Genomic DNA, 24,790 nt, shown 5'->3' with positions numbered 1-24,790 from the left:
AAAAAAAAAAAAAAAAAGAGATTTTTGCAAATTTAAGACAAGTTACAAATATTACCATGACCCTAGCCTGTTTAGCCCCGCTCTGTCATGCTGGTACTCTAACCTCAAGTTTACACCCAGATCACCTGGGATTTGGAGGTTTTTCTGAGAGTTAGAAGTTAATGTGTAACTTGCTTTAGCAGACACTGGACCGTGACTTTGTGTGTGCATTGTGCTTTCTGGTGGCACAGTCACACGGGTTTTCCAGGAAAGCTAATGAATTGGCTTGAGGAAAACAGTGAAAAGGCTTTGATTTTGTATTATTGTATAACAAGGAAGTGTGTTACCAATAAAAGACTGAGGTGAACTCAGAGAGTGAAAAAACATGTGAGAGAGAGAGAGAGAGAGAGAGAGAGAGAGAGAGAGAGAGAGAGAGAGAGAGAGAGAAAGAGAACAAGCTGTCTCCAAGTGCAGTTTCAGAGCAGCAATGAGTCACCGGTCAGCTTGCACCTTTGTGACTGCCTGAGGCTGAGACTGAGTTCATGGTGATCCGATCCTCTGCTCTTGAGAACCCGGAAACGACTGAGGCTGGTCCTCAGCATAGCTATACCTAGTTCACTTCATGGAGACCATGTACAAGCACATACAGCAAAATAAATTGAATTTTTAAAGATTCCTTTATTTTTATTTTATCTATATGAATGTTTTGCCTGTGTTATGTGAACCACACATGTGCACTGCCCACAGAGACCTGAAGAGGGTGTCTAGACTCCTGGAAATAGAGTTACAGACTTTTGAGCTGCCATGTGGGTGCTAGGAATGGAGACAGTTTCCTCTGCAAGAGTGCCCAGTGGTATTAAATGTTGAGTAATTTCTCAAGCCCCATATGATAAAAAATTAAATATAAATATATATCTCATTGTAGATTTAAGAAAATACCTTATTAATGAGAGATGTCTTCACATATTACATCAGTGAAGACTTGTGTATGAAAGCCCATGTCGTGGCTTAGAAGAGGCTGAACCTTCATTTTTCTCTTAAATGTTCTTCTATTCGATATTAAAATATAACAAAGGTTAAACTGTTTTCTTAATACTTAATAATTATTTAAATATTATTATATTTAAGCTCAACAGCAGCACTTACCCTGGGAGCCAGCATTCAGCTGTACAGGCGGGTGGGCTGGCTGGGGCCTTGACGATGGTTTTGGAGGTAATTCTTTGGCCTGGGAAGCACAAGAATAAATACACAACATTTAAAAATCTACTTTTACTTATGAGAATAGGATGATTTTGCTTCTAACCTGTTCATTTATCAGGTTTCTGCCTTTGCATTTATTAACTGGGCTCCTAGAAACTCGTATGTATGCAGGGCTGGATGTGAGACTCTAACGTGGGCTGACCTAGTACACTGCAGCACTTGGGCCCCTCCCTCTCTGACGTGTGTTGTGTGTGTGTGTGTGTGTGTGGTCTAGTGCGCTCTGGCACTTGAGTCATTCCCCCTCTGACAACTGTATGTGGTTTGTAGGGGGCTGTAACTCCAGGGATATAGTCACAGGGAACAGTCAGCAGAGAAAGGCGGTGAGAACTTAAACTCTATACTTCAATTTCACTCTGCACAACAGGAACAAAGTAGGGACCAAAGAAAGAAAGTCACAGCTAGAATTGGTTCTCCCATGTTACCAGACTTCATCCTAAGAGACATACAATTATAGATGATAAACTATTTTTAAAATCTCTACCTGCCAAAACTCTAGGACATTTCTGAAGACATTACATAAATGAATCATAAAGGAAGTTCAGTGTATCGCTGGGAACTTGCTCTCAGAGCTGGCTGTCCTAAGACAGAACCCCTTGTGTTCACTGAGAGAGACGAGAAGCCAGACCACAGCACCTTCCTCTGCTCCCGGGCTACTTTCTTCAAATTGATGCGCTGCCCTTCAGTTTCATACTTCTCAGTGAAGGAATTGAGAATTTCATAAAGATCTTCAGCTTGAGCAGGCTGTGGAACATCTCCAAACAAAATGTCGTAAGCTCGAATGTCCTGACAGTAAAATCTAGTAAATACAAAGTGAAGAACATCTCTGTAGCATGCAGAGCTGCTTTGGAGGTAAATATGGCACACTCACACACATGTGTAGTCGTTCTTATGAAGCACATCACATACCACAAGTCTTACCCCATGTCTCACTCTTAGGCTTACCCCAAACTCACTTTCTAGGTTAATGTATGTACATATTGATATGCACTTTTCTTCATATAAGAACCATATCATATATACACACATAGACACAAGTTATATAGAAACACATAAACATATAAAGTACACATATTCCATATGCCTTATTTTTGTGTTTTTCTAAAAAAGAAGTCCTATACATAGCTTTGTGATTTCTTTAAAACATTTAGCTGGAGGATTTACAGTTCACTGAGGGATTACTTGTTATAGTTTACCTAATATTTAGCTGAGGTTTAGGAAGAAAGCTGCCAAAGACCTAGAATTAGGAGTTTCTAAAAGCATTCTCAACTTCATGAAACCAGAAGTGGACAGAGACATCTCTCTTGCTTCTCTAGGATGACTTTTGCAAACCTTAATTTCCCTCATCAGACTAGTTCTGGCTTATAGGCAAGGCAGCAGTATGATATGTGCTCTTGGGAAAGCTGGTGTGAGCCTGGTAGCAGCATTTACTCCAAACTCAGTAGAGTGTCTGTCAATATTGGCAGGGTCCTGATTGCCACTTAGGCTCTGGTCCCCTTGGGCTTGTGATTCTGTAGTCTGCTGGGTTCGATCTCTAAGACCCACTTGAGGAAAAACTGTCCAGACACAAGATTAAGGAACTTCTGAGATAGCAACAAATATTTGAGAAATCAAATTGGGCTTTGAATCCAAACTGGTCTCTATTTGGTATGGAAGGAGACACTTCAGAATGTGGTGATAGGAAGTCTTTCGTAGTGAGGTATTTCTGACTGACCCATAGTATCATTTGCATGCTCATTACAAGGCATGGTAATGTCATACTGTCACCTAGTATACGCTGTCACCTAGTAAAACTTATGGTTGTGCTTATTACAATGCCAAGTAGAAAATAAATGCATCTGCAATTGAATGTATGCCATGATTGCATCGTATTTGGCAAAAGAAGACTGAGGAGAACGAGGAGGTAGCTGGAAAGTATTAGTAAGAAAAATGTATCATGCTTTATTTTGTCTAAGCTTTATTTTCATAAGATTATACTACTTTTCAAAATGTTCAATTACTTTATTATTATTTTATGTGTTTGGCCTGGGTGGACTTCATGCTTGACTGGTGCCCTCAGAGGTAAGAAGAAAGTGTCTTATCCCTTGGGACTGGAGTTAGGGCTGAGGTTGTGAGCCACCATGATGGTGCTGGGAAACAAACCTAGGTCCTCTGTAAGAGCAACAGGTGCTCTTCACTGCTGAGCCAGCTCCCCAGCCCCAAGCAACACTGATTTCATCTTACAGATTTTAAATATAGACCTTGAGGTATTTAAATGATAATGTAAGTGCAAACTCTTAGACTATGACAACTTTTGAAGTATTATCTTCTCAGTGTGTACTTCAGAAAAACCAGAGGGACTCTGTGTGAACTTACTTCCGATTGGTTTCTTTCCTCTCAATCAGACAGCTTCCTTCCAGGGAGATACCAGCAAAGAGGCCCCTGGACTTGCAGTATGTGAAGACGGCTGCGGAGCTCCTCAGGGACACGTTGCCTTCCAGGTTCCTACAAAAGATGACAGAACCATAGTGACTGCTCATCACTGGCACTTAGCCACAAGGCCTATCTTCCTGGGCCATGGCATTTCTTGGCTGAGCTAGAGTTTTAATGTGGCTTGAAGAGAAGGCAGTTGTGGGAAGACACATCACATGGAGGTGCTACAGAAGGGCCGGTGGTATGGTGGGATTACACTGGAGAGAGAGATCTGGGCGTAGTTTTCTCAACCAGAGAGGAGTGCTGAGTATAGACTTTTCTTACATACAACATTTCAGATGGCGAATAGTTTAACTTCCGTAAGTAGGCACAATTGTACCTCTCTAGCATGATTACTAATGCAAGAATACTGTTTCATTAAAAGAGAAGGAAATTAAAATTAGTGCTATAAACACTGCTCAATAAGATTCAACCATTTTATCTTCAATGATTTACTTTAAGAAAAATTTATTCCAGAATACTTATATCCTTTATCAGTTAATAAAACTTGACTATACTTATAGAAAAATTTATGTCAATTCGACAGAAAGCATGTCCTGTGAAAAAGCTTTAGAAATCATGTGTGTTCATTTTAACTTAATTTTCTTCTTAATGTGAAAAAACTATGACTCTTTTGTCTTTATAGTTTAGAATATTTACATACCTGCCTAGGGGCCCAACTGCGACAGTAAAATTCCCTCCAAGGGTCAGGTTTCCACCCTTTGCAAAGGCTTCTACTGCTCTGTCGTAATTCAGAATGATCACCAAATCGGATACCTGAAATGTAGAAATCCATTCACTTATAAATAGCCACACAGACTGATGAACAAGTAGACACGTTTAAGCCTAGCACTTGGGAGACATAGGCAAGTATATCTCAGTGTGTTCAAGGCCATCCTGCTAGCTAATTCCAAGCAGCTAGCTAGTCTACCTACTCGATAAACAACACCCGACCTCCCTAAGAGAAAAACCCAAAACCAAAACAACCAAACTAAACAGTCCATAACATACACAGTGACTTAAACTCAGCTCTGTCACATATAACTTTCAATATGGATAGGAAGCCAGATGTGAAAGGGCTTTGTGTAGATAAGGCCAGAAGCCAGCCTTGCACAGGTAAATTATGGCAAATACCTGTGAGGCATACAGTCTTCAGTAGTCTCCTTTATCCCTCCCATCAACTTGCAGGGCAGCTAACAATGTACCATCGAGCCTGCAAATTGTCAACACTGATAACCAGAACAGATCAAAAACGGTGAAGACCAAATGGCCTCTGGTCTCAAAATAAACTACAAAATCTATTCTGATAGAGTGCAGAGCTAGGACTTCATACCAGGCTTCATGTCTGAGGTGGCTTCTACCCAAACTCAGTAAGTGGCTGTATACTTAAAGAGCCTGAATATTAGATATTTAAATCGTGTTAGTTGGCTTTATTATTAGTAATGTCTAAGGAGATTCAAGTGAATGCTTAGATCAATACAGCATAGAGTTTGTTTTTCAAATTCACAATGGCCACAGGAGGCCCAAAGTTAGAGAAGAAAAAGAGTATCATGTGTGAGGCATCAACGGAGATGGCAGTGCTGACCCACACTTCCCTCCCCCTTAAGCTGTGATACTTTAGGTGGCATCCTGTTCTTGTAAGACCTTGGTAGGTCTCAGCACAGAACATACCTCACCCAACTGTCATGAGGATCAGATACACACAGCATCTGTATCTGTAAAGTTGAAGGAAGAATGGCAGGTGATAAGAAACTGGGCTTAAAATAGAAGATATTTGGGTGGGAATGCCATTAATTCTTAATTGTTATGTCATCTTGGGGGAAATAATGTTGATAGATGCTCAAAGTCTGGCTCCTTCTTTATAATGGTGGCATGTTCATATAGCCACCCTCTACTGTGCAAGGAAAAGAAATGAATGAGGCCTATATGGCCACATAACAGGCCAAGCAGATCCTAAAACATGCCTTAACAGGCATAATTATTTAAAAATGTCTAAATGTTTTCTAATCAATGTTTCATTTGATGTACAGAAAAATCTTGTCATCAAAACATCCTTCAGAAAATTGGACATAGTTCTACCGGAATATCCAGCAATACCTCTCCTGGGCATATACACAGAAGATGCTCCAACATGTAATAAGGATACATGCTCCACTATGTTCATAGCAGCCTTATTTATAAAAGCCAGAAGCTGGAAAGAACCCAGATGTCCCTCAACAGAGGAATGGATACAGAAAATATGGTACATTTACACAATGGAGTGCTATGCAGCTATTAAAAACAATGAATTTATGAAATTCTTAGACAAATGGATGGATCTGGAAGATATCATCCTAGGTGAGGTAACCCAATCACAAAAGAACACATGCTATGCACTCACTGATAAGTGGATATTAGCCCAGAATCTCAGAATCCTTCTTAGAAGGGGGAACAAAATGCCCATGGAAGGCGTTATAGACAAAGTTTGGAGAAGAGACTGAAGGAATGACCATTCAGAGATTGCTCCACTTGGGGATCCATCCCATTAGCAGTCACCAAACCCAGACACTATGGCAGATGCCAAGAAGAGCTTGCTGACAGGAGCCTGATATAGCTGTCTCCTGAGGGACTCTGCCAGTGCCTGGCAAATACAGAAGTGGATGCTCACAATCATCCATTGGGCAGAGCACAAGGTCCCCAATGAAGGAGTTAGAGAAAGTACCCAAGGAGCTGAAGGGGTTTGAAGCCCCATAGGAGGAACATCAATATGAACTAACCATTATCCCCAGAGCTCCTTGGAACTAAACCACCAATCAAAGAAAACACATGGTGGAACTTGTGGCTCTAGCTGTATATGTAGCAGAGGATGGCCTAGTTGGTCATCAAAGGGAGGAGAGGTCCTAGGTCCTGTGAAGGTTCTATGCCCCAGTATAGGGGAACGCCAGGACCAGGAATGGGAGTGGGAGGGTTGGGGAGCAGGGGGAGGGGGGAGGAGATAGGGGATGGGGATTTGCAGAGGGGAAACTAGGAAAGGGAATAACATTTGAAATGTAAGTAAAGAAAATATCTAATAAAACAACAACAACAAAAAGCCCATCCCTGATACAAGTAGTTCTTGATAAGTGCAGAAGTCTTCTCAACTCTTGCCAAGTGTTCAGTGCAAACTCCCCATCTCCCTTGGCAATAAGAGTGACAGTGCCCTAAACAGGACTTTGGCCAGGTAAATAGATTGACTAATGCCTAAAGGCAGGGTTTCTGTTTACTAGAAAAGCAGATCACTTAAGGCCCATTCCTATTTGCCAGAAATCACCCTTAACCCTCCAGGAACTTCCCTTAACCTCCCGCAAAGGTCAATTACCTTGGGCAAGGGCACCTAGTCAACCCAGATGCCTGGATTAGCTCAGGTCCTCACCCTGATGACTGGCATCTAAAACCTGCTTGCTTTCTACCATTTTCTTAATTGCTCTCTCCCACCCCATCCCCTGCCCCAAGACAGCGTGGGCTGTTTGATACCCAATAACTCTGCCCAGGGACTGGCCCAGTTTCTCTGCATCTTCACTTATACTAACTGACATAGTTAACTATGCAACTGAGGATTGCAGTGTTGAATGACATGACAGTTTAGCATCTCTTCATTGTTGTCTCATTCTTCAACTGATGCTGCTGGCCTTGGATGTACAATCCTGTTTTGGTCTGCTGAATGCTGGAATTACAGGCCTATTCCATTACACCTGATAGCATTCCTTCTGCCCATTTAAGCACTTCATGCTGTGATTATATAACCATGTCTCACAGACACCTGGAGGTAACAAAATAACCTTGTATTGTTTGGTACATTCACACTCAAAAGATGTGAATTTCCCTCCATAAATGCTGCACTAGTTGCTGCATACAGTTTAGGGTAAGCTCCAAGAGAAAGGTTTCCCCAGTAGAGCATTGCAGCTCCAAGAAGAAAAGTATTCTGTCAGTCTGGAGCCAAGGAACACTACAAACTCACACTGCGCAACAAATCTCACACAAGAGGCTTATTGGGAAACACCCAAGAAGTGGCTGCCTCTGCTAGGGAGAGAAGTCCGTAGGGATCTGAGCAGGACACAGGGCTTCTGGGGGATGAAGGGTGGGGCTGCTTGGATATTTAGGTCAGGGATTTTAGGTTTTTGAGCTCAGGAATTGGTGGTTTTGGTGGGCTTTCAAATTGAAAGTAAGCTCAGACTTTTTACCTACACTTACAACCACTCAGGCCAGTTAAGTCAGGAAAAGAAACCCTGAGAGGCTTCTTAGGAAAAGTCAGTCTTCTAATTTTCTATCTGCTCTGTATTTGGTTTCTCTGAAGTAAGAGTAAGATGATCCTGTGTTCTTTTTGTGATACTAGTGACCAAGATAACAGCCCGAGAGATTTCTATAGCTGAAACTGAAAAGCAGAAAAGTCTTCCTGATGAAGGCCGGGCAGTGGGGCAACATGAGACAGTATAAGACAGCACTGGAGAATCTGACAAACGTTTGAATGTTTTATGCCTCCATTGCTGGTGGGATTACAAACTGGTACAACCACTCTGGAAATCAATCTGGAGGGTCCTCAGAAAATTGGAAATAGATCTATCTGAAGACCCAGCAATACCACTCTTGGGCATATACTCAAAAGATGCCCTACCATGTACCACAGGGGCATGTACTCCACTATGTTCATAGTGGCCTTATCTGTGATAGCCAGAATCTGGAAACAACCCAGATGTCTCACAACAGAAGAATGGATACAGAAAATGTAGTTCATTTATACAATGGAATACTATTCAGCAATTATGAACAAGGACATATGAGTTTTGCAGGAAAATGGCTGGAACTAGAAAATATCATCCTGAATGAGGTAACTCAGGCCCAAAAGGACATGCATGTTATGTACTCACTAATAAGTGGATATTAGCCAAAAAAAAAAAAAAAAGTACAGAATACCTAGGATACAATCCACAGAACTCAAGAAGGTTAACAAGCTGAAGGGCCCAAGTGAGGATGCTTCAATCCCAAATCACTGGAGGCAAAGGGAGGAAGAGACCTCAGTGGTAGAACGGGAGAGGGGAAAGGAGGAACATGATCATGTATGGGGGTGGGGCAGGAGAAAAGCCCTGAGGGCCAGCATAATGAATGGAAATATGCAACCTCAGTGGGTGGGAGGTGGGAGATAGGAGGACCATCTAGAAAGTACTGTTAGACCTAGTGGGGAAACCCCCACTCCATTCCCGATTTGGCGTGCACCCAAAAAATCACGAAGGACCATCTCTTGCTGTAATTACATGAGGACGTTTAATTACGGAGCTCCGGACCAACATGCATCCCACACAGGAGATAACGGATGTCGGCCACGAGGCTCGAAAGCTAGGAGTTTTTATGGGGTAAGGGGCTTAGGGGTGTGGAATTCAGCATAGCGACACACTATTGACTTACTTAAACATTAACAGAAGGATTACAGAGCAAAAGGGCTTTGTTCCTGTGGGCTGGGGGTTTATCTTTGTTCACATAGCAACCAGTTGATGACTTTTACCTGGTGCCAAGGGGCAATAGACAGAGGGGAGGTTCCGGCCAGATGGCCTTGCCTGCATCCTTGAATTCTTTTCATCTTCACAGTTAAGATGTTCTTAGGAATGCTTTAACAACAGCCCTGCCCTGGCAGGCCTGGGGGCTGTTCTGCTTTGTTCTCAGTCCCAGGCCTGGGCAGTGGGCTCTTAAATAACTCACAAGTTACAATATTTTACCTTCCTTCAGTACCAGAGACCTGAGGGGATTCAAAGGGATCTTAGATGAAATGTCCATCAGTGGGGAGAGGGAACTTGTAGAGTCCACCAGATAGATACTTAGAATACCCAAGGTATAAGATACAATTTGTGAAACACATGAAACTCAAGAAGAACGAAGACCGAAGTGTGGACACTTTGCCCCTTCTTAGAATTGGGAACAAAACACCCATGGAAGGAGTTACAGAGACAAAGTTTGGAGCTGAGACAAAAGGATGGACCATCTAGGGACTGCCATATCTGGGGATCGATTCCATAATCAGTCTCCAAACGCTGACACCATTGCATACACTAGCAAGATTTTGCTGAAAGGACCCTGATATAGCTGTCTCTTGTGAGACTATGCCAGGGCCTAGCAAACACAGAAGTGGATGCTCACAGTTAGCTATTGGATGGATCACAGGGCCCCCCAATGGAGGAGCTAGAGAAAGTACCCAAGGAGCTAAAGGGATCTGCAACCCTATAGGTGGAACAACAATATGAACTAACCAATACCCCGGAGCTCTTGACTCTAGCTGCATATGTATCAGAAGATGGCCTAGTCGGCCATCAGTGGAAAGAGAAGCCCATTGGTCGTGCAAACTTCATATGCCCCAGTACAGGGGAACACCAGGGCCAAGAAGTGGGAGTGGGTGGATAGGGGAGTGGGGAGGAGGGTATGGGGGACTTTTGGGATAACACTGGAAATATAAATGAAGAAAATACCTAATTAAAAAAACAAGACAGGGCACTAAGTGGAGGGATGGGGTTGTCATCCCACAGTCAAAAACTCTGACCCAGAATTGTCTAAAAGAACCGCAGGGACAAAAATGGAGAAGAGGCCGAGGGGAAAGGCAGTCTAGTGACCAGCCCAACTTGGGATCTATCTCAAGGAAAAGCTCCAAGGCCCAACACTATTACTGTTGCTATGGTGTGATTACAGACAGGAGCCTAGCAAGGTTGCCCTCCGAGAGGCCCAACAAGCAGCGAAAAGAGTCAGATGCAGATATTTACACCCAACCAATGGACAGAAGTCAGGGACCCCTGATTGGATAAAGGGAGAGAAAGTATATAAACTTGTAGGCTTTGCCTTTATAAGCCTCTGTCTAATGTAATTCAGTGGCATTATCTGGGAATCCTGGGGGTGGCCCTGGCTAGTGTCCATCTTCCTATCCAGTATTTAATAAAGTTTGCTTCAAATTTGGCTTAAATATTGTGGTAGTCATGTTATTCTCATCAAGTGGTATTAACAATGCAAAGATGACTCTGAGATCAGCTGCTTAGAAGCAGCAGAAACTAGAAGAACTGCCTGGAACTGAGTAAGCTTTTATTGATGCAGCTTTCTTCGAGTCATTTCTGCTCCTATAGCAACCCCTCACCCAGCCCATATTACTATAACTAAGCCCAATAAAACTCTGGCTCACTCTGTTGGGACTTTGGTCTGTTGTGGACTCCCTATCTGCAGTGAGTAGATGAGTACTGTCTTTTCCCAGGAAAAGCTTTGTCACACAACCCCTCTTACTCATACTCCACAGAGGCTTGACTTGTCTTCTCTCCATTCTCCCAACCCCTGTTGACTCTGCCTGGAAGCTATGCAACTTCCCTGCTGATCTTGTTACAGAGGCTCACACACCTAACTCTGAGGCAGTGGCTAGTCTCACCACACAAACCAGATAGAGGGATTGCCTTCCACCATCTTCCAGTCCTCACGCAGCTGTGTCCTTGGAGGCTTAAAGACTAAACTCTCATCTCTGACAAAGGCTTCCTAATATTCTCTCTGTAAAAGACTGAGTTGGTTGGTGCTCCAACCCCTACCAAGTTCCAATGACAGAAACTCAGCATCTATTATGAACTCTGCCAGTCAGATTATTCTAGGGTAGGCTGGAAGCAGTGCTGTGTTCTGTGCTTTGGAGTTCACTGCCATTTTCCTATAAAGAAGCTGTTGAATGTATGTAAGACATAGCCTGTCATTATTATATTCTTATACTACCGGCTTTCAAAGCTGTGCTTCTCAGAAGTCAGATTGTCCATTAAGAAAACAATGGAAATGAATGTTGTCATCTTTGAATAAATATGTGGAAGAATGTGATGCCTGGTGTAGGTTCTGTCCATTTGTTTGTTTTACTGCAGAACCCTCTGTCTGTCTACAGTGTTTAGGAAGAACTTTCTTTGAGGATGTAAGCCTGCCTGTTCAGCTGGATACAACAGGATAAATTAGATGTAAACTTACTTTCACCACTGAAGCCTGCCCCATCTGTGCTTTGGCGGGGGGCAGGGAGGGCTGCTCCACAGATCTCTTATTTATTTATTTATTAATTTATCTTTTTTATTTATTAGATATTTTCTTTATATACATTTCAAATGCTATCCCGAAAGTTCCCTATACCCCCCCCTCTGCCCTGCTCCCCACTCTACCCACTCCCGCTTCTTGGCCCTGGCATTCCCCTGTATTGGGGCATATAAAGTTTGCAATACCAAGGGGCCTCTCTTCCCAGTGATATACGAGCTCTGGGGGTACTGGTTAGTTCATATTGTTGTTCCACCTATAGGGTTGCAGACCAAAAAAACACAAAAAACCAAAATATAGTTCAGTTATCTCTAATAAAGGGAAAGAAATGGCTCCTCCGGCCTGCTGTGAGCAGGGACGTATAGTCTTGCTGGCAAAATTAGGTCCAATAAAGTCCAGGGAGAGTCCCTTAGCCACAGGGCTAGACAGGAGACTAGAGATAAAAGCTATCCTGGTCCTGATGCTTGCTCTTTCTATGGGCATTTCCAAGACTGTTTCTTCTGTGGTAAGGTATTTCTCTTACCCGGGACTCCTTTGCCTCACTTCTGTGGTCTGCCTTTGTATTTGCCCCACCAAAGATGGATGGATGATCTTGCTATTGTTCCTACTTTGTAATTATGAAGACACAACAAACTAAGGAACAAGACCCCACTTCCCTAAATTCCTTTACATGCCTGGGTTTTATAGTTAATGTTTTAACAGATACAATCATTTTTAAAAGGGCTAAAGGGAAAAATAGCTGAGAGGTTTTATTGGCAAAGGAACCAAGATCTCCATGGCTCACAGAATCATTCTATTTTCCGGTTACTTGATATCTTTGTAAAGAAAAAATACATGCTAAGGTTTCAGGCTGTCTGTCTCCAGCTGCAGATAAATGCAAACTCGTTATGGATATGCAGATCACTAGCTTCAGGCTTATAGGGAAATAAGTGCCCTTTGGCTATGGATAATACTGAAAATAAAATTCTCATATGCTGTTTTAGCTCATGGAAAAGTCAGCTCTGGAGATAGGATTTGACTGGCCCAATTCAGACCCAAGCATGTTTATAGCAAAATTTCCTACAAAGTCTCTGTTCTGGGTCAGGTGGCGCACAGACTCTGTGATAGGGAAGAGAACAGAACAGCCTAAGGAAAAGGCACTGTGTGCTCAAGAACATCGGAAAGATTAACTATTTGCAGATTGTGGTTACTATTATTCGTCAAAGGTGCTGATAACAATGGGATGCTCATACATGGGAGGGATTAAAGGGACTCTGTCTAAAATCTTTCACACAACATTCCAGCACCACAGTCAGCTTCATTCTTTTGGATGCTATAAACACCAATTTATCATACATGCTATAAAAATCAAAAAAACTATCTTGTATTTTCTCCAAGATTTATTTGGAAACTTATAAGGTCTAATGGTTTATAAGTATGTACACAGGTAGTATCAATTTATTACATTACTTCATGTGTATAATTTAGATTAAACTTTTTTTTTTACTAATATGATATTGTGCAATGTATTTTGAACTGAATAGCCACCTGCTTGAAATAATCACAGCTAGGCTTACAAAATTCATTTTCCTCCTGGAAAGGAGAAGATAGGCAAGGTCCTTGGACCTGCACATCGGTATCCAGTCCCTCCTCTCAGGCCCTAATTCCATAAGGCCTCAGGGTTTTCCAGGGAACTAGGAAGTACAGGTTAGGAAAACTAAGACTAAAGGGGAACACTGGGGGCAGTGTCCACCTGTGCAGCTACAGGGAAGCTGTTCTGTGCAGTAGGTGAAGACCACAGCGGGAATCTACCACTTAACTCCCCTTCTCTCTAGGAAAAAAATTTCTTACAGCAGATGGTAAATGTGTGTGTTATTGTTATGGCTCCTAGTATTTAATTTTTAATTGTCTGATCAAGGGTATTTATATGTAAAGGTTAAGATGGCTGGATGTTTTTATGACTCAGAAGAAAAATATGACTTGTCATCTAAATCTCCAACGGCAGATGCTTAGCTTGCTGAGTAGTTTAACTTATTTCTTATTGGGTCTTTTTACAAATGATGTTCCCCCGTTCAAGGTCATTGGTTTCTCTAGAGCTCTTACTGAGGAGTAAGCGCACTTTCTCAGGGTCAGGGAGACAACCAAAAAAGCTACGGAAGATACAAATTTGAGGTTCTCTCTCTGAAAATAGAATAAATGACATTAATAAAGATGGGGACAGATCCATAAAAGTCCAAAGCCCCATATAGCAGATCTGAATATACTCTATAGGGATTCTGGAGAAGCAATGGAGAAGAAAATAACAATTACTGTACACTCAGCATCTCCCAAACTCACATATGAGGACTCTGTAAACGCTGTCCTTAAGCCTGACAGCTGAACAGTACGGTATCTGCAGTGAACAGTATGGTATCTGCAGTGAACAGTACGGTATCTGCAGTGAACAGTACGGTATCTGCAGTGAACAGTACGGTATCTGCAGTGAACAGTATGGTATCTGCAGTGAACAGTATGGTATCTGCAGTGAACGGTATGGTATCTGCATCCCAGTTCACCTGGCCATGCATGACCTTGATGCTGGACTGCAATTCTCCTTCTCCTGAGAAAGCTAATCCCAGGGATTTCCCACTGACAGTAATAGGAACAGGCTTTCCCTTACTCTGCATGGAATTCCTGGGGAACTGTCAATTATTTAGGACCTATATTTTAGGGCATTTGTTTCAAAACACTTTAAAAGAAGCAATAAAAATACTAAAGACAGTATTTAAGATGCAATAAGTAACTCTAGGTAATAATTCAAAACTACATTTAAAAAACTAATAATTATCTTTTTTGGATGTTAATGAAATAAATTCCAGAACTAATTTTATACTACCATCAATATAAGCTTCGTGATCCAAACTTTGTAAATGATAAAATTAAAAAAATTATAACATATTATTCCAAGAGGTTTTTATGCATGTCAGTCTATTTGATTATTAGTATAAGCTAAGGGAAGGCCATTTCCATCTCTATGTTGTAGATGAAGAGAGTTCCTTTCAACATCACACAGCAGGTGGGTGCTCTGGTTAGAATTTGAGCCAGTGCCACCCTCCCCCATAGAGTAGTTCACCCAGTAATCCATGTTGTTTTGAAAACAATAAAGTATATATTTAATAAGATGTTTGTTTAATGTCCTCACGTTTCATTACATTTCTTTTTTAAGGCAATTAAACTGGAAAAAATTCTCAGTTTCTAAAGAGTGATCTTGAAGGTCTCCTTTTTGGTCTTTAGTTTTTTTGAAATTTAAGTTACCTATTACTACTTGGTCTCTCAACACGTTCAAATCAAATGACATTTTATCTGATGCTCAAAGCAGGCTCACCTGGAGTTGGGGCAAGCAGAGGGCATAGGGACTATAGAAATGGCAGGGTGTAAAAAGACGATTGGGAATTGTGGAAGAAGAGATGGAAATAAGGAGTGGGATCAAATGAAGAGTGCTGGGGACATCAGAACTGGAAGTCCGGGGAGCTGATCTGAGGAAAGGAACGACCAGGAGAAGGCACCAGAGGCCACAGCTGCTGGGAGCAGCACTTCCAAGGTTCCACAGTGGATTCTACTGTCTACACTGCTGGTGAGACCCCGAGGAGCAGAACTCAAACATTCTGTGTTTATGTTGTCTTGGATGTATACAACAGTTAATACAGAAGGTAAAAGACAGATAAATATACATTAAGGGAAGGAAGGAGGTAATAGGAGAGGAGAGGAGAGGAGAGGAGAGGAGAGGAGAGGAGAGGAGAGGAAGCTGGAGGGGAACGATCTGATTTCTTCTGTAAGAAGCAAAATAAGGTCACTCTGGAGCCCCCGCCCACCATGCTGAGCCTGGCTACCTTTAGGGATTGTGACAACGGTGTAGTCAGCCCACTTACCTCTATTCCTATTTCAAATCCTCCACCAAGCCCAGCTATCCCAATGGCTGAAGGTGCAGACCATTCTGACAAAAAACAAGAACATTCGAATATATAAAATGTGTCATATGAATATTAAGTAAAGGAATACTTATTTTTTAAGAGACTTTGAATCTTATACTTTAAAATCATTTCAAAGTTAAATGTTTTAAAAAAGATACTAAGTATCCACCAAGAATGTCACACCCACAAACTCATGAAACTCACGCTTTCCCTAATGGCTCGCATATGCCTAAACTATGATCGCACTATCCACTTAACATAATACAACAGTAAGAATTTTAACGATCAATATTTTTTAAAGCTTAACTGCCCATGTAAGGTCACAATGGTGTCAGACATAAGAGATCAAGATTCAAGAGTGTTTCAATGACTCCTGGGGGCAGGGACTGGTAATATAACTCTAAATTGTTGCTGTTATATATTGTTTTGGCACCTCTTGTGCAAAAGAAGTTTCCTTTATATTTGTAATCTAAGCACAATATTTTTATTTGGAGTTTAAAATCTGATATGCACTTATTTTTTTCTGGATAGAAACAAATGAAGAAAAACTCCTTTTAGTTTGGTGGTGAGAGTGTTTATCTCTAAACGATGCTTCTATGCTGACCTCCCTTTGCTGGGGACTCACCCTAGAGAAGTATTACTGATGGATACTTCTGGAACTAATCTGCTGGTCTTGGAAGAGGTTGGATTACAGAATTAGTGCCTAGTAATCCTGAAGCTGCTTTTCAGTCCTGTGCCTGACAATGCCTACCTTACTGGCCTGTTCTCTGGGATCAGAAACTCGCCTTGCCCTTTTTTGGGCAGCCTTTCTGTTAGTTTCAGCAGGTGGATAGCTGTTTTTTCTGGAAGATGGGGGAAGGAAACTCAGCCTTTGAAAACAATAGGAAGATGCAGTGCGGTGGAGAGCAGGGATAGAGAGGTTGGTAGAGACAGCCCCTTAGGTTTAAGCAGCAAGTGTCTGTTGTGGATAGCATGGATCTGGAGAGCCTCCGGCAGGGCCCAGCCCGCCACTGCGTTTGCTGTCACTGCTGAGACCTCTGCCCTTGAGCATCTGGGTAACAGTTCATAGAAAGAGCTTCGTATTTTCTAACTGTAAAGATTTAGGGTTTTAACTGAATTGATTGAGCTGAACTGAAAGGATTACATGGTGAGAGTTTTTATTAAAGGGCCTATAGAAGGGAAGTGACTGGGTACAGCACTGGAGTTATGCTGTACTCCAGTACCAAAGGCAACCCTGAACTATGAAAAGCAGACCCCAACTGTGGGAAGATAACCCTGCTGGCTCTGGGGACACCTGCAGGAAACGACGAACCCAAATAAAGGGATAAAGGACGTGTTTATCAACCTCCGTGCTTATGACCTGAAGGTATAAATGATAAATTAGTTATTCACAGTGCAAGGTGTCTCCTCACATGAACAACAACACAGGCCAAACTGAAAAGGCACTTTAGTTGGTTCTGACATGTGACTATGTTTTAAATACTAGTATAAGGCTCTTAAGGTTCATAGTAAAGATAGCAAATGCATTTTGAATTTGTCTCATAAAGATCAAATTACAGTTTTTAGTCCAAAAAAAAAAATGTAGCAATGCTTTCAACATGACTCTGCTGGCAGGAGGCAGAAGGCCTTCACATGTCTTACAGAGAACCCAAGCTGGCATTCGTGCACAGAGGAGACGTGCTTTTCTACGGAACTGAGAAGTAAGAACCCCTATTTGATAAATGTGTGTAGTATTCAAGAAAGCGTCCTAATGGAAGGCCTACAAAATGTAATGGAACAGTCAGATACACCTGGAGTAATGGCCTAGGAATAATCTAAGGCCAGCTTCCCTGCTTTTCCTGACACATACTGCATGTTTTAGAAGAAGCACACGTGGCATTCACACTGGTCATACTCCCTATGAGACCCAGACAGATGCAGAACATAGAAGATGTTAGGTCTCTTCAGGTATCAACTTACTTCCATCCGGAAGACGAGCCAGGACAATCCCACTGCCTCCCCTGGCTGTGACCAGAAACCCGGCTTTAATCACAGACAAAACTGCAAGACCTTTTGCTTTTGCAATCACGTGGGCTGCAAACAAACACAATAGCAATGACTAAAAGACAGCTTGTGACAGAGCTTTGATTTCAAAGATGCATAGCTGAATTCTTTACTTATTACTATGAAAATTAAGTGATTTGCTATTTCAAAGTTTTTTTTTAAACTCATAATCCGTTTGAACTACCATTTTATACTGAAATTCTAATTTTATGTATAAAACTAATGTATTCATATTTCAGAGTTCATGACATAAAATGAGATTTTACGTGAATGTGCCCACTAAAGGAACAACCTCACCACAATGTGAATTTGCTTACATAATAGATAATTTTTCACACTTATGTTTCAGCCTTTCAAAGACATCACTGGAAGGCAGTTTAAGCCCAGGTGTGGTAGTACACACCTTTAATTCTAGTACTTGGAAGGTAGAAGCAAGAGGATATTTGAGAATTCCAGGCTAGCCTGATCTACACAGTGAATTCCAAGCTAACCTGGGCTAGTGAAGCCCTGTCTCCAAACCAAACCAAACCAAAACAAACCAACCAACCAAAAAAGCCCACACATACACAAAAGGTTTATAACCTTCCTCTGTGGGAGGTAGAGGACAAGGGTACCTTCCTGTGCACCAGAAACTGAGGACACCTGTCCTTTGAAGGTTTGCTTTTATTTTTATTCTATGTGTACGTGTGAGTGCATGCATGTTATGCATGTGGATCACATGTCTGAAGAGGTCAGAAGAGTGCGGCGTCCCTAACACTGGAGTTAGATAGGGGTAAGCGGCCACGTGGCTCCTGAGCACCAACCTAGGTCCTCTGTAAAAGCAGCCAGTGTTCTTAGCTGCTGAGTCAGCTCTCTAGCCAAACACCTTACTTTTGTGTTTTAAGATGCTGCACATATGTTGTAATAGATTGAAAATTATAACATATATACAATCAAGCATATTTACTACTTATTATTATTTATTTATTTTAGTGCCACATGTTGGTACCATGTCCTATACATGTCATTCTGGTATCGATGCTTCTAATGTTACTAATGCCTCAATTTGAAGACATTACCCATAACAGCATGGTTTTGAAAGTGAGCATTCTTCACATGCCAACTACCATTTTTTTTTATACATTATCCACCCAGATTCAGAGACAATAAAACACTAGTGATTCCTAAATAATCTGCAACCGTCTCCTCATTTGTAACAACAGACCATGCTTGGAAAGGCTTTCTTTCTTTCTTTTCTTTTTTTTTCTTTTCTTTTCTTTCTTTTCTTTTCTTTCTTTTCTTTTCTTTCTTTCATTTTGGTTTTATGAGACAGGGTTTCTCTCTGTAGTCCTAGTTGTCCTGGAACTCACTTTGTAGACCAGGCTGGCCTTGAACTCAGAAATTTGCCTGCCTCTGCCTCCTGAGAGCTGGCATTAAAGGCGTGCGCCACCACGCCCGGCTGTGAAGGTTTACTTTCTAAATTAAGTCTCTACCTCAGCCTTTAGCACCAGTTGGTAGCAACAGAGCTGCTTCCCACCTTCGCTGCAGCATGCTCCTACTGAAAGCTTAGATTCTCCTCTGCATTCATCCTTAAGCTTAAAAGCTCTACTTTTGAAATGAGTGCATGTATGCAGTTCACTGGAGACCTTGTGGGAAATGCAAATGCATGTTCCTGAGCAGATCAAAGCTTCCAGGGTTGCTCAGCAGCGAGGTCAGAGCCTACCCTAAACAGCAAAGTTCTCTCTAGATGGAGGGTACTGCTGAGGTGACCTAACTATAACTTCTGCTAACAGTTACTCTAACAATGTTCTATCAATCCTTTCTATTTCTATTGTATAATTTCAAGACATCCGCTTAGAAAAAAAAATTGAGTGTTTCTTGACTGAAGGACAGTCACACACTTTAATTAGGAGAATTTTTCAGCACTGTTCAATACAATTATTTTTAGACATAAAAAGAGCATTCCCTGAAACATTGTCAGAAACAACTGGATGCTGGTTATACTAACCAACTGGCAATGATTCCCAGGATTTACCTCTGGGTCAGTTTGCAAGTGGTCAGTCTGACGACTCGAAAGTCACATGAGAAACATATTAGAGCAAGCACTTCTCTACTGTTCTGAGTGTAATTCAGTCCAGTGGAATGGCATTACAGGACTGGAATTCTGATAAGCAAGGAGATACTAATACAAAACTGTATTGGCAATTACTGACCAGTGGCTTCTTTAAAAAAAAAATCATAGAAATCGAATATTTTCTATAGAAAGAAAAAAATCACAAATTAAAATGTATCTGTCAACACTCATGTTTGATTCTGGTATTAAAAATTTCTTGCTTTTTAAAGATAATATTATATATTCACTCTGTTTCATTGCAAGGGAAGATTTGGGTTTGATGAGCTACATCAGCCTGTGTGTGAACACAGGATTAAAGCCACACTTGTTATGTATCATTTCAGGAGCTACAGATTTGTATTGTTGACGAAAGCTTTCGCTGTAAAAGAACTGTGTCATTTAAAAGAACAGAAAGCCAAGTATGGTGTTCATCAGAATTATGGTACCAAATTCTCTTTGGTGCCTTTTGCTTACATGAAATATGTTACTTGTAAATACAATTTCCTTTTTTTTTTTTTTTAGAAACACCATTAAGTGCTTGAGAAAGCTTACATCATAAAAATTTATCTAAGAGATTAGCTAAAAGTTTTGAAAAAATGTGTTTGCAAATTCCCTGAAAATTGATTTAAAAAGAAAAGAGTTTTAAAAGCTAAATGGAGCAGGGACTCAAGGTGTTAGGCTGGTACTTCTATGTGGAGAAAAGCAAAGTGAAAGTGTATACAGTGTGTACTCTGCTGATTGGCTGGAGGACTGTCTGCCAAGTGCTGCCCCTCTAAGGTCCCCTGCTGATTGGCTGGAGGACTGCCTGCCCCTCTGAGGTCCTCTTCTGATTGGCTGGAGGGCTGCCCGCCAAGTGCTCCCCCTCCAAGGTGTGAGACTAGGGTAGTCTAAGTGCTTACACGTCTCCATAGGGCACCCATTAAGAAACACTAAGCCATACAGAAAGCAGCACAGAAAAGAAACATGTAGAAATATACCTACCAGGAATGATCTTATCAGGTCCATTTCTAGAAGTTATTTCTGTAAATTCTCTTAATATTTTGGCAGCCTTCTTTGCTTCTGATTTCAGATTAGAAGGTATTGGATTATTCACTGAAAGAGTAAAAAAACATACTGTAGTGGGGAAAAAGAATCTAGTTTCAGAATATATTTCAGCTTCACTTTTCTCTCACACAATTACGCATTTAAAGTCAAACTCCACCAAAGGGAATGGCTTCTGGTTCTCACTGATTACTCAGGTCTGTGTCCTCAAGCTGTGAAATCTTGCAGATAGCTAACACTAAACACTCAAACTCTCACGATTTATGAAAACATGGGATCATGGAATCCTAGGCAAAAGCTGGCTGGCCTTCTCTCCTCGTTAAGTATCTTCTCCCCATAATTATTTCAGTGTCAATAAAAAATATTGATTTTGAGAATTAACAAAAGATATACTTTATAATTGCTTTTAGTAGACATAATATTTGATACAGTTGGCCTTTCTCATTAGAAATTTTGGAAATGTCTGGCTGTCACAAGTAAAACTCTGGGATGCTCAGAAACTAAGTTAATAGGCCCAGTAATATATGCTAGCTCTTAACATAACATTTTACATTCCCAGCATAAACATGTTTCATTGTTATAACAGAATACATGCAACTCTTGAACTCCGAAGCAGGCTGGAGAAGGGGCACCACTCTCTTGTCTTGGGATGGGCAAACATAAGGCCAGGTGAGTTCAGCAGCTGGGGTCCTCATCTGATTGTCTATGGTCAAGTGTTTTAGATGGAAACTGCCGATGACATCCATGCCACCACTTCGCCTGGTAACCTGACATTGGGAATGACCAAGTAGTATGGGGGAAACCTTTTATTTATCAAAGTCTAGAGCTATCTAAGAGCACAGTACAGATGCATATTGGCAGCTGGTAAGCTTGGACTATGTAATTTGTTTTAGAAGCAGAAAGGGAACCAGAGTCATGGCAGAGTCTTGTTTGTCTTCCTTAGAAGATAACTGTTTGGTTCTTTGTAGCCCAACACAAGGTCATTAGTAAGAATAAAGTTATGGGAAAGTCTATCAATGGCATTTTGGGGGAGAGGGTGCATTTCCAGTTTGCAAAAGCAAAATTAAGTGTATATGTTGTGTATGGTATTCTTTTTAAACCAGTATCCTCACAGTATGTATGGTAATGTGCATTTTTAACTCAATTTTACTACAGAATATTTAAATACTGGTTCTCAAATTTACCTGTGTAGCTGATGCCATTTGTACAAGAGTCCCATCTCCTTTAAACAATTCTGGTTTGCCTTGCCCATCTGCAGCGTCAATAAGATTTGTTATTCTCTATCAGTTTTATCTGTTTGAATTTCATGTGTGAGAAAAAGGGTTTTACCTTTCCCAACTACCTTAATACATAATAAAACAAGTGGGAGTCATATATGTTGGGCAGAGATCAGAAGCCCATTTATTTTTTCTCCTTATATATGTGAACACCACAATATAGTCTTCTAACTAGTTTTTTTTTTTAATAAACAGGTTGTTTCCAGTTTGGAGCTATCCCAAACTAAACTTCTATAAATATTCCCATCATGGTCACATATGCATAAATGTTTTATTTCTTTTTGATAAACATCAATAATAGAAATTGCTAGTTCATAGTAGTTCATAATAATAAGTGCATGGCTAATTATGTTTCCAAAGAGTCATCTAAAGTGGTATTTTATTCTTTTACCAGCAATTCCTTGGGGGCTGGAGAGATGATTCAGTGGCTAAGAGCACTGACTGCTCTTCCAGAGATCCTGAGTTCAATTCCCAGCAACCACATGGTAGCTCACAAACATCTGTAATGGGGTCCAATGCACTCTTCTGGTGTGTGTCTGAAGACAGCTATAATGTACTCATATAAATAAAAATAAATAAATCTTAAAAAAAAAAAAACGAAATTCCTGACAGAGTTAGCGACTTCACATCGGCAACACCTGCATGGTACAGACTATTAAATGTTACGTGAGCAGCACTTCAGTGTAGATTTCTCACATTCCTGGCAAAGTTACAAACTTGGCTTTACTTATTTCTATTTCTTCCTCACCGCCTCCTCTCCCCCCGCCCCATATTGAAAATAGAGTCTTTACCCACATAATATATCCTGATTATAGTTTCCCTTTACTCTTCTCTTTCCAGTTCCTCCTCACTCCTCTCTCATCCAGATCCACCCCTTTCTGTCTCTTAGAAAAAACAAAACAAAACAAAACAGGTTTCTAGTCAATAATAATAAAGTATAACAAAATAAAAGATAAAAGACCTGGGAGAAGACAAACAAACAGAAGGGAAGGAACCCAAGAGAAGACATAAAAATCAGAGATCCACTCAACCATATACTCAGGGATCCCATAACACCACTAAACTGGAAGCTATTATAGATCCACAGAGGGCCCAGTGCAGATCCAGGCAGGTCCTACGCATGCTGCCCCAGTCTGTGAGTTTCTATGTGCTTTGAGCATGTTGATTTAAAAGGCCTCATTTTCCTGGTGTCCACCATCCTGTCCAGCTCTAAAAGTCTTTCTACTTCCTCTTCCTTGGGTTTCCCTAATCCATGAGGACAGTGGTTTGATGTTGACATCCCATTTGGGACTGAGTGTTCCAAGGACTCCCAATGTCTGCACAATGTCTGTCTGTAGGACTCTGTATTTGTTCCCACATGCTACAGGAGGAATTTTCTCTGATGATGGTTGAGCAAGGCACTGATCCTTGAGTATAGCAGAATGTCAGGTCTACTTTCTAGTTTCTGGTTCTTGGTCACAAAGGCAGTGCCAGGTATGAGTACTGTCTTGTGGAGTGGGCCTTAAGTCAAATCAGATATTGTTTGGTCAGTCCCACAAGCTTTATGCCACCAATATCCTAGCATACTTTGAAGGTAGAACACCACTGTAGGCAAGAGTTTGTGGCTGGCTTTGTGCTTGCTTCATTTGGGAAGTACAGAATGCCTTCCTGTACCAAAGATACTAGAACCTAGAAGCACAAGCTCTATGTAGGTACAAGCTCAACTATTCCACGTTCAGTGAATTGCATAAGTATTGTCTTCAACAATGGGACCTTGCTGTCAGTTTGTGGAGAGCAAACTATTATCTTGGCATCAGCTTGGGATTCCCATGGACTTCTTGTTGGCCAACAACCCAATTAGATGGTAGCTGAATCTTAGTATTGGAAACTTCACTTGGTGACAAGAGATGGCCTGATGTGATTCTGTTTCCCCCATTCTTAGTAGACTGCACTTAGATTACCTTCATATAGGTATATATTTTAGGAAGCTTCTACTGTATTAGGTTTCCACACTGCCCCTCAAGTGGCTCCTAACTTTAACTGTATTTCCCCATACTCCCTCTCCATCCCCACCTGATCCTGTTAGCCCAGTCTCCATCCATAACTATGTATTTTACTCCATTTCGAATGATATCTATCTGCACCCTCAAGACCCTTACTTTATACCTACCCTTCGTGTGTCTACAGATGTTAGCTTGCTTATCAATGATATAATAACTAACATCTACAGATGAGAGACTATTTGTCTTTCTGGGTCCGGGATAGCTCAGATGATCTTTTTCTAGTTCCATCAATTTCATGTCATAGTGGTTATACAAGTTTGTACTGCCACCAGCCGTGAATGGGTGCTCCTGATACTCTGCACAGTCACCAGCATCAACGGTCATGTGCTTTCATTGATCTTAGCCATTCAGGTGGGTTAAAGATGAAATCTCAAGGTAAGTCTTGATTTGCATTTCCCTGATGGCTAAAAATACTGAACATTTCTTTAAGTGTTTTTCATCCATTTGAGTTTTCTCTATAGAGAATTCTGTTTTAGATCTGTACTCCATTTTTTACATTGGATTATTTGTTTTCTTGATATTTAGTTTTTGAGTTCTTTATACATTTTGGATATTAGTCCTCTTTAGGATGTAGAGTTGGTGAAAAAAAAATCCCCAATCCATAGGCTATCACTTTATGTAAATTACAGTGTTCTTTGCTGTATGAAA

The 24,790-nt window shown here is 41.1% G+C and overlaps 1 protein-coding gene across 2 annotated transcripts in view; it reads right to left on the bottom strand.

Moving 5' to 3' along the window:
- The window catches only part of Sh3yl1 (SH3 and SYLF domain containing 1), a 44,241-nt gene that overhangs the window by 15,117 nt on the left and 4,334 nt on the right, over positions 1-24,790 (bottom strand). For both annotated transcript variants that reach the window (XM_021179031.1, XM_021179030.2), the window contains exons 2-8: positions 20,764-20,874; positions 17,607-17,720; positions 15,606-15,670; positions 4,352-4,464; positions 3,592-3,720; positions 1,873-2,035; positions 1,126-1,204 (exon numbers count right to left, since the gene is read on the bottom strand). In XM_021179031.1, coding sequence (XP_021034690.1) covers positions 1,126-1,204; positions 1,873-2,035; positions 3,592-3,720; positions 4,352-4,464; positions 15,606-15,670; positions 17,607-17,720; positions 20,764-20,874 — 774 coding nt within the window. The remainder of the gene's footprint in view (positions 1-1,125; positions 1,205-1,872; positions 2,036-3,591; positions 3,721-4,351; positions 4,465-15,605; positions 15,671-17,606; positions 17,721-20,763; positions 20,875-24,790) is intronic.

The sequence above is a fragment of the Mus caroli genome, chromosome 12, assembly GCF_900094665.2.
Source record: "Mus caroli chromosome 12, CAROLI_EIJ_v1.1, whole genome shotgun sequence".
Lineage (NCBI taxonomy): Eukaryota > Metazoa > Chordata > Mammalia > Rodentia > Muridae > Mus > Mus caroli.
This window is presented reverse-complemented; position numbering and strand designations above follow the sequence as displayed.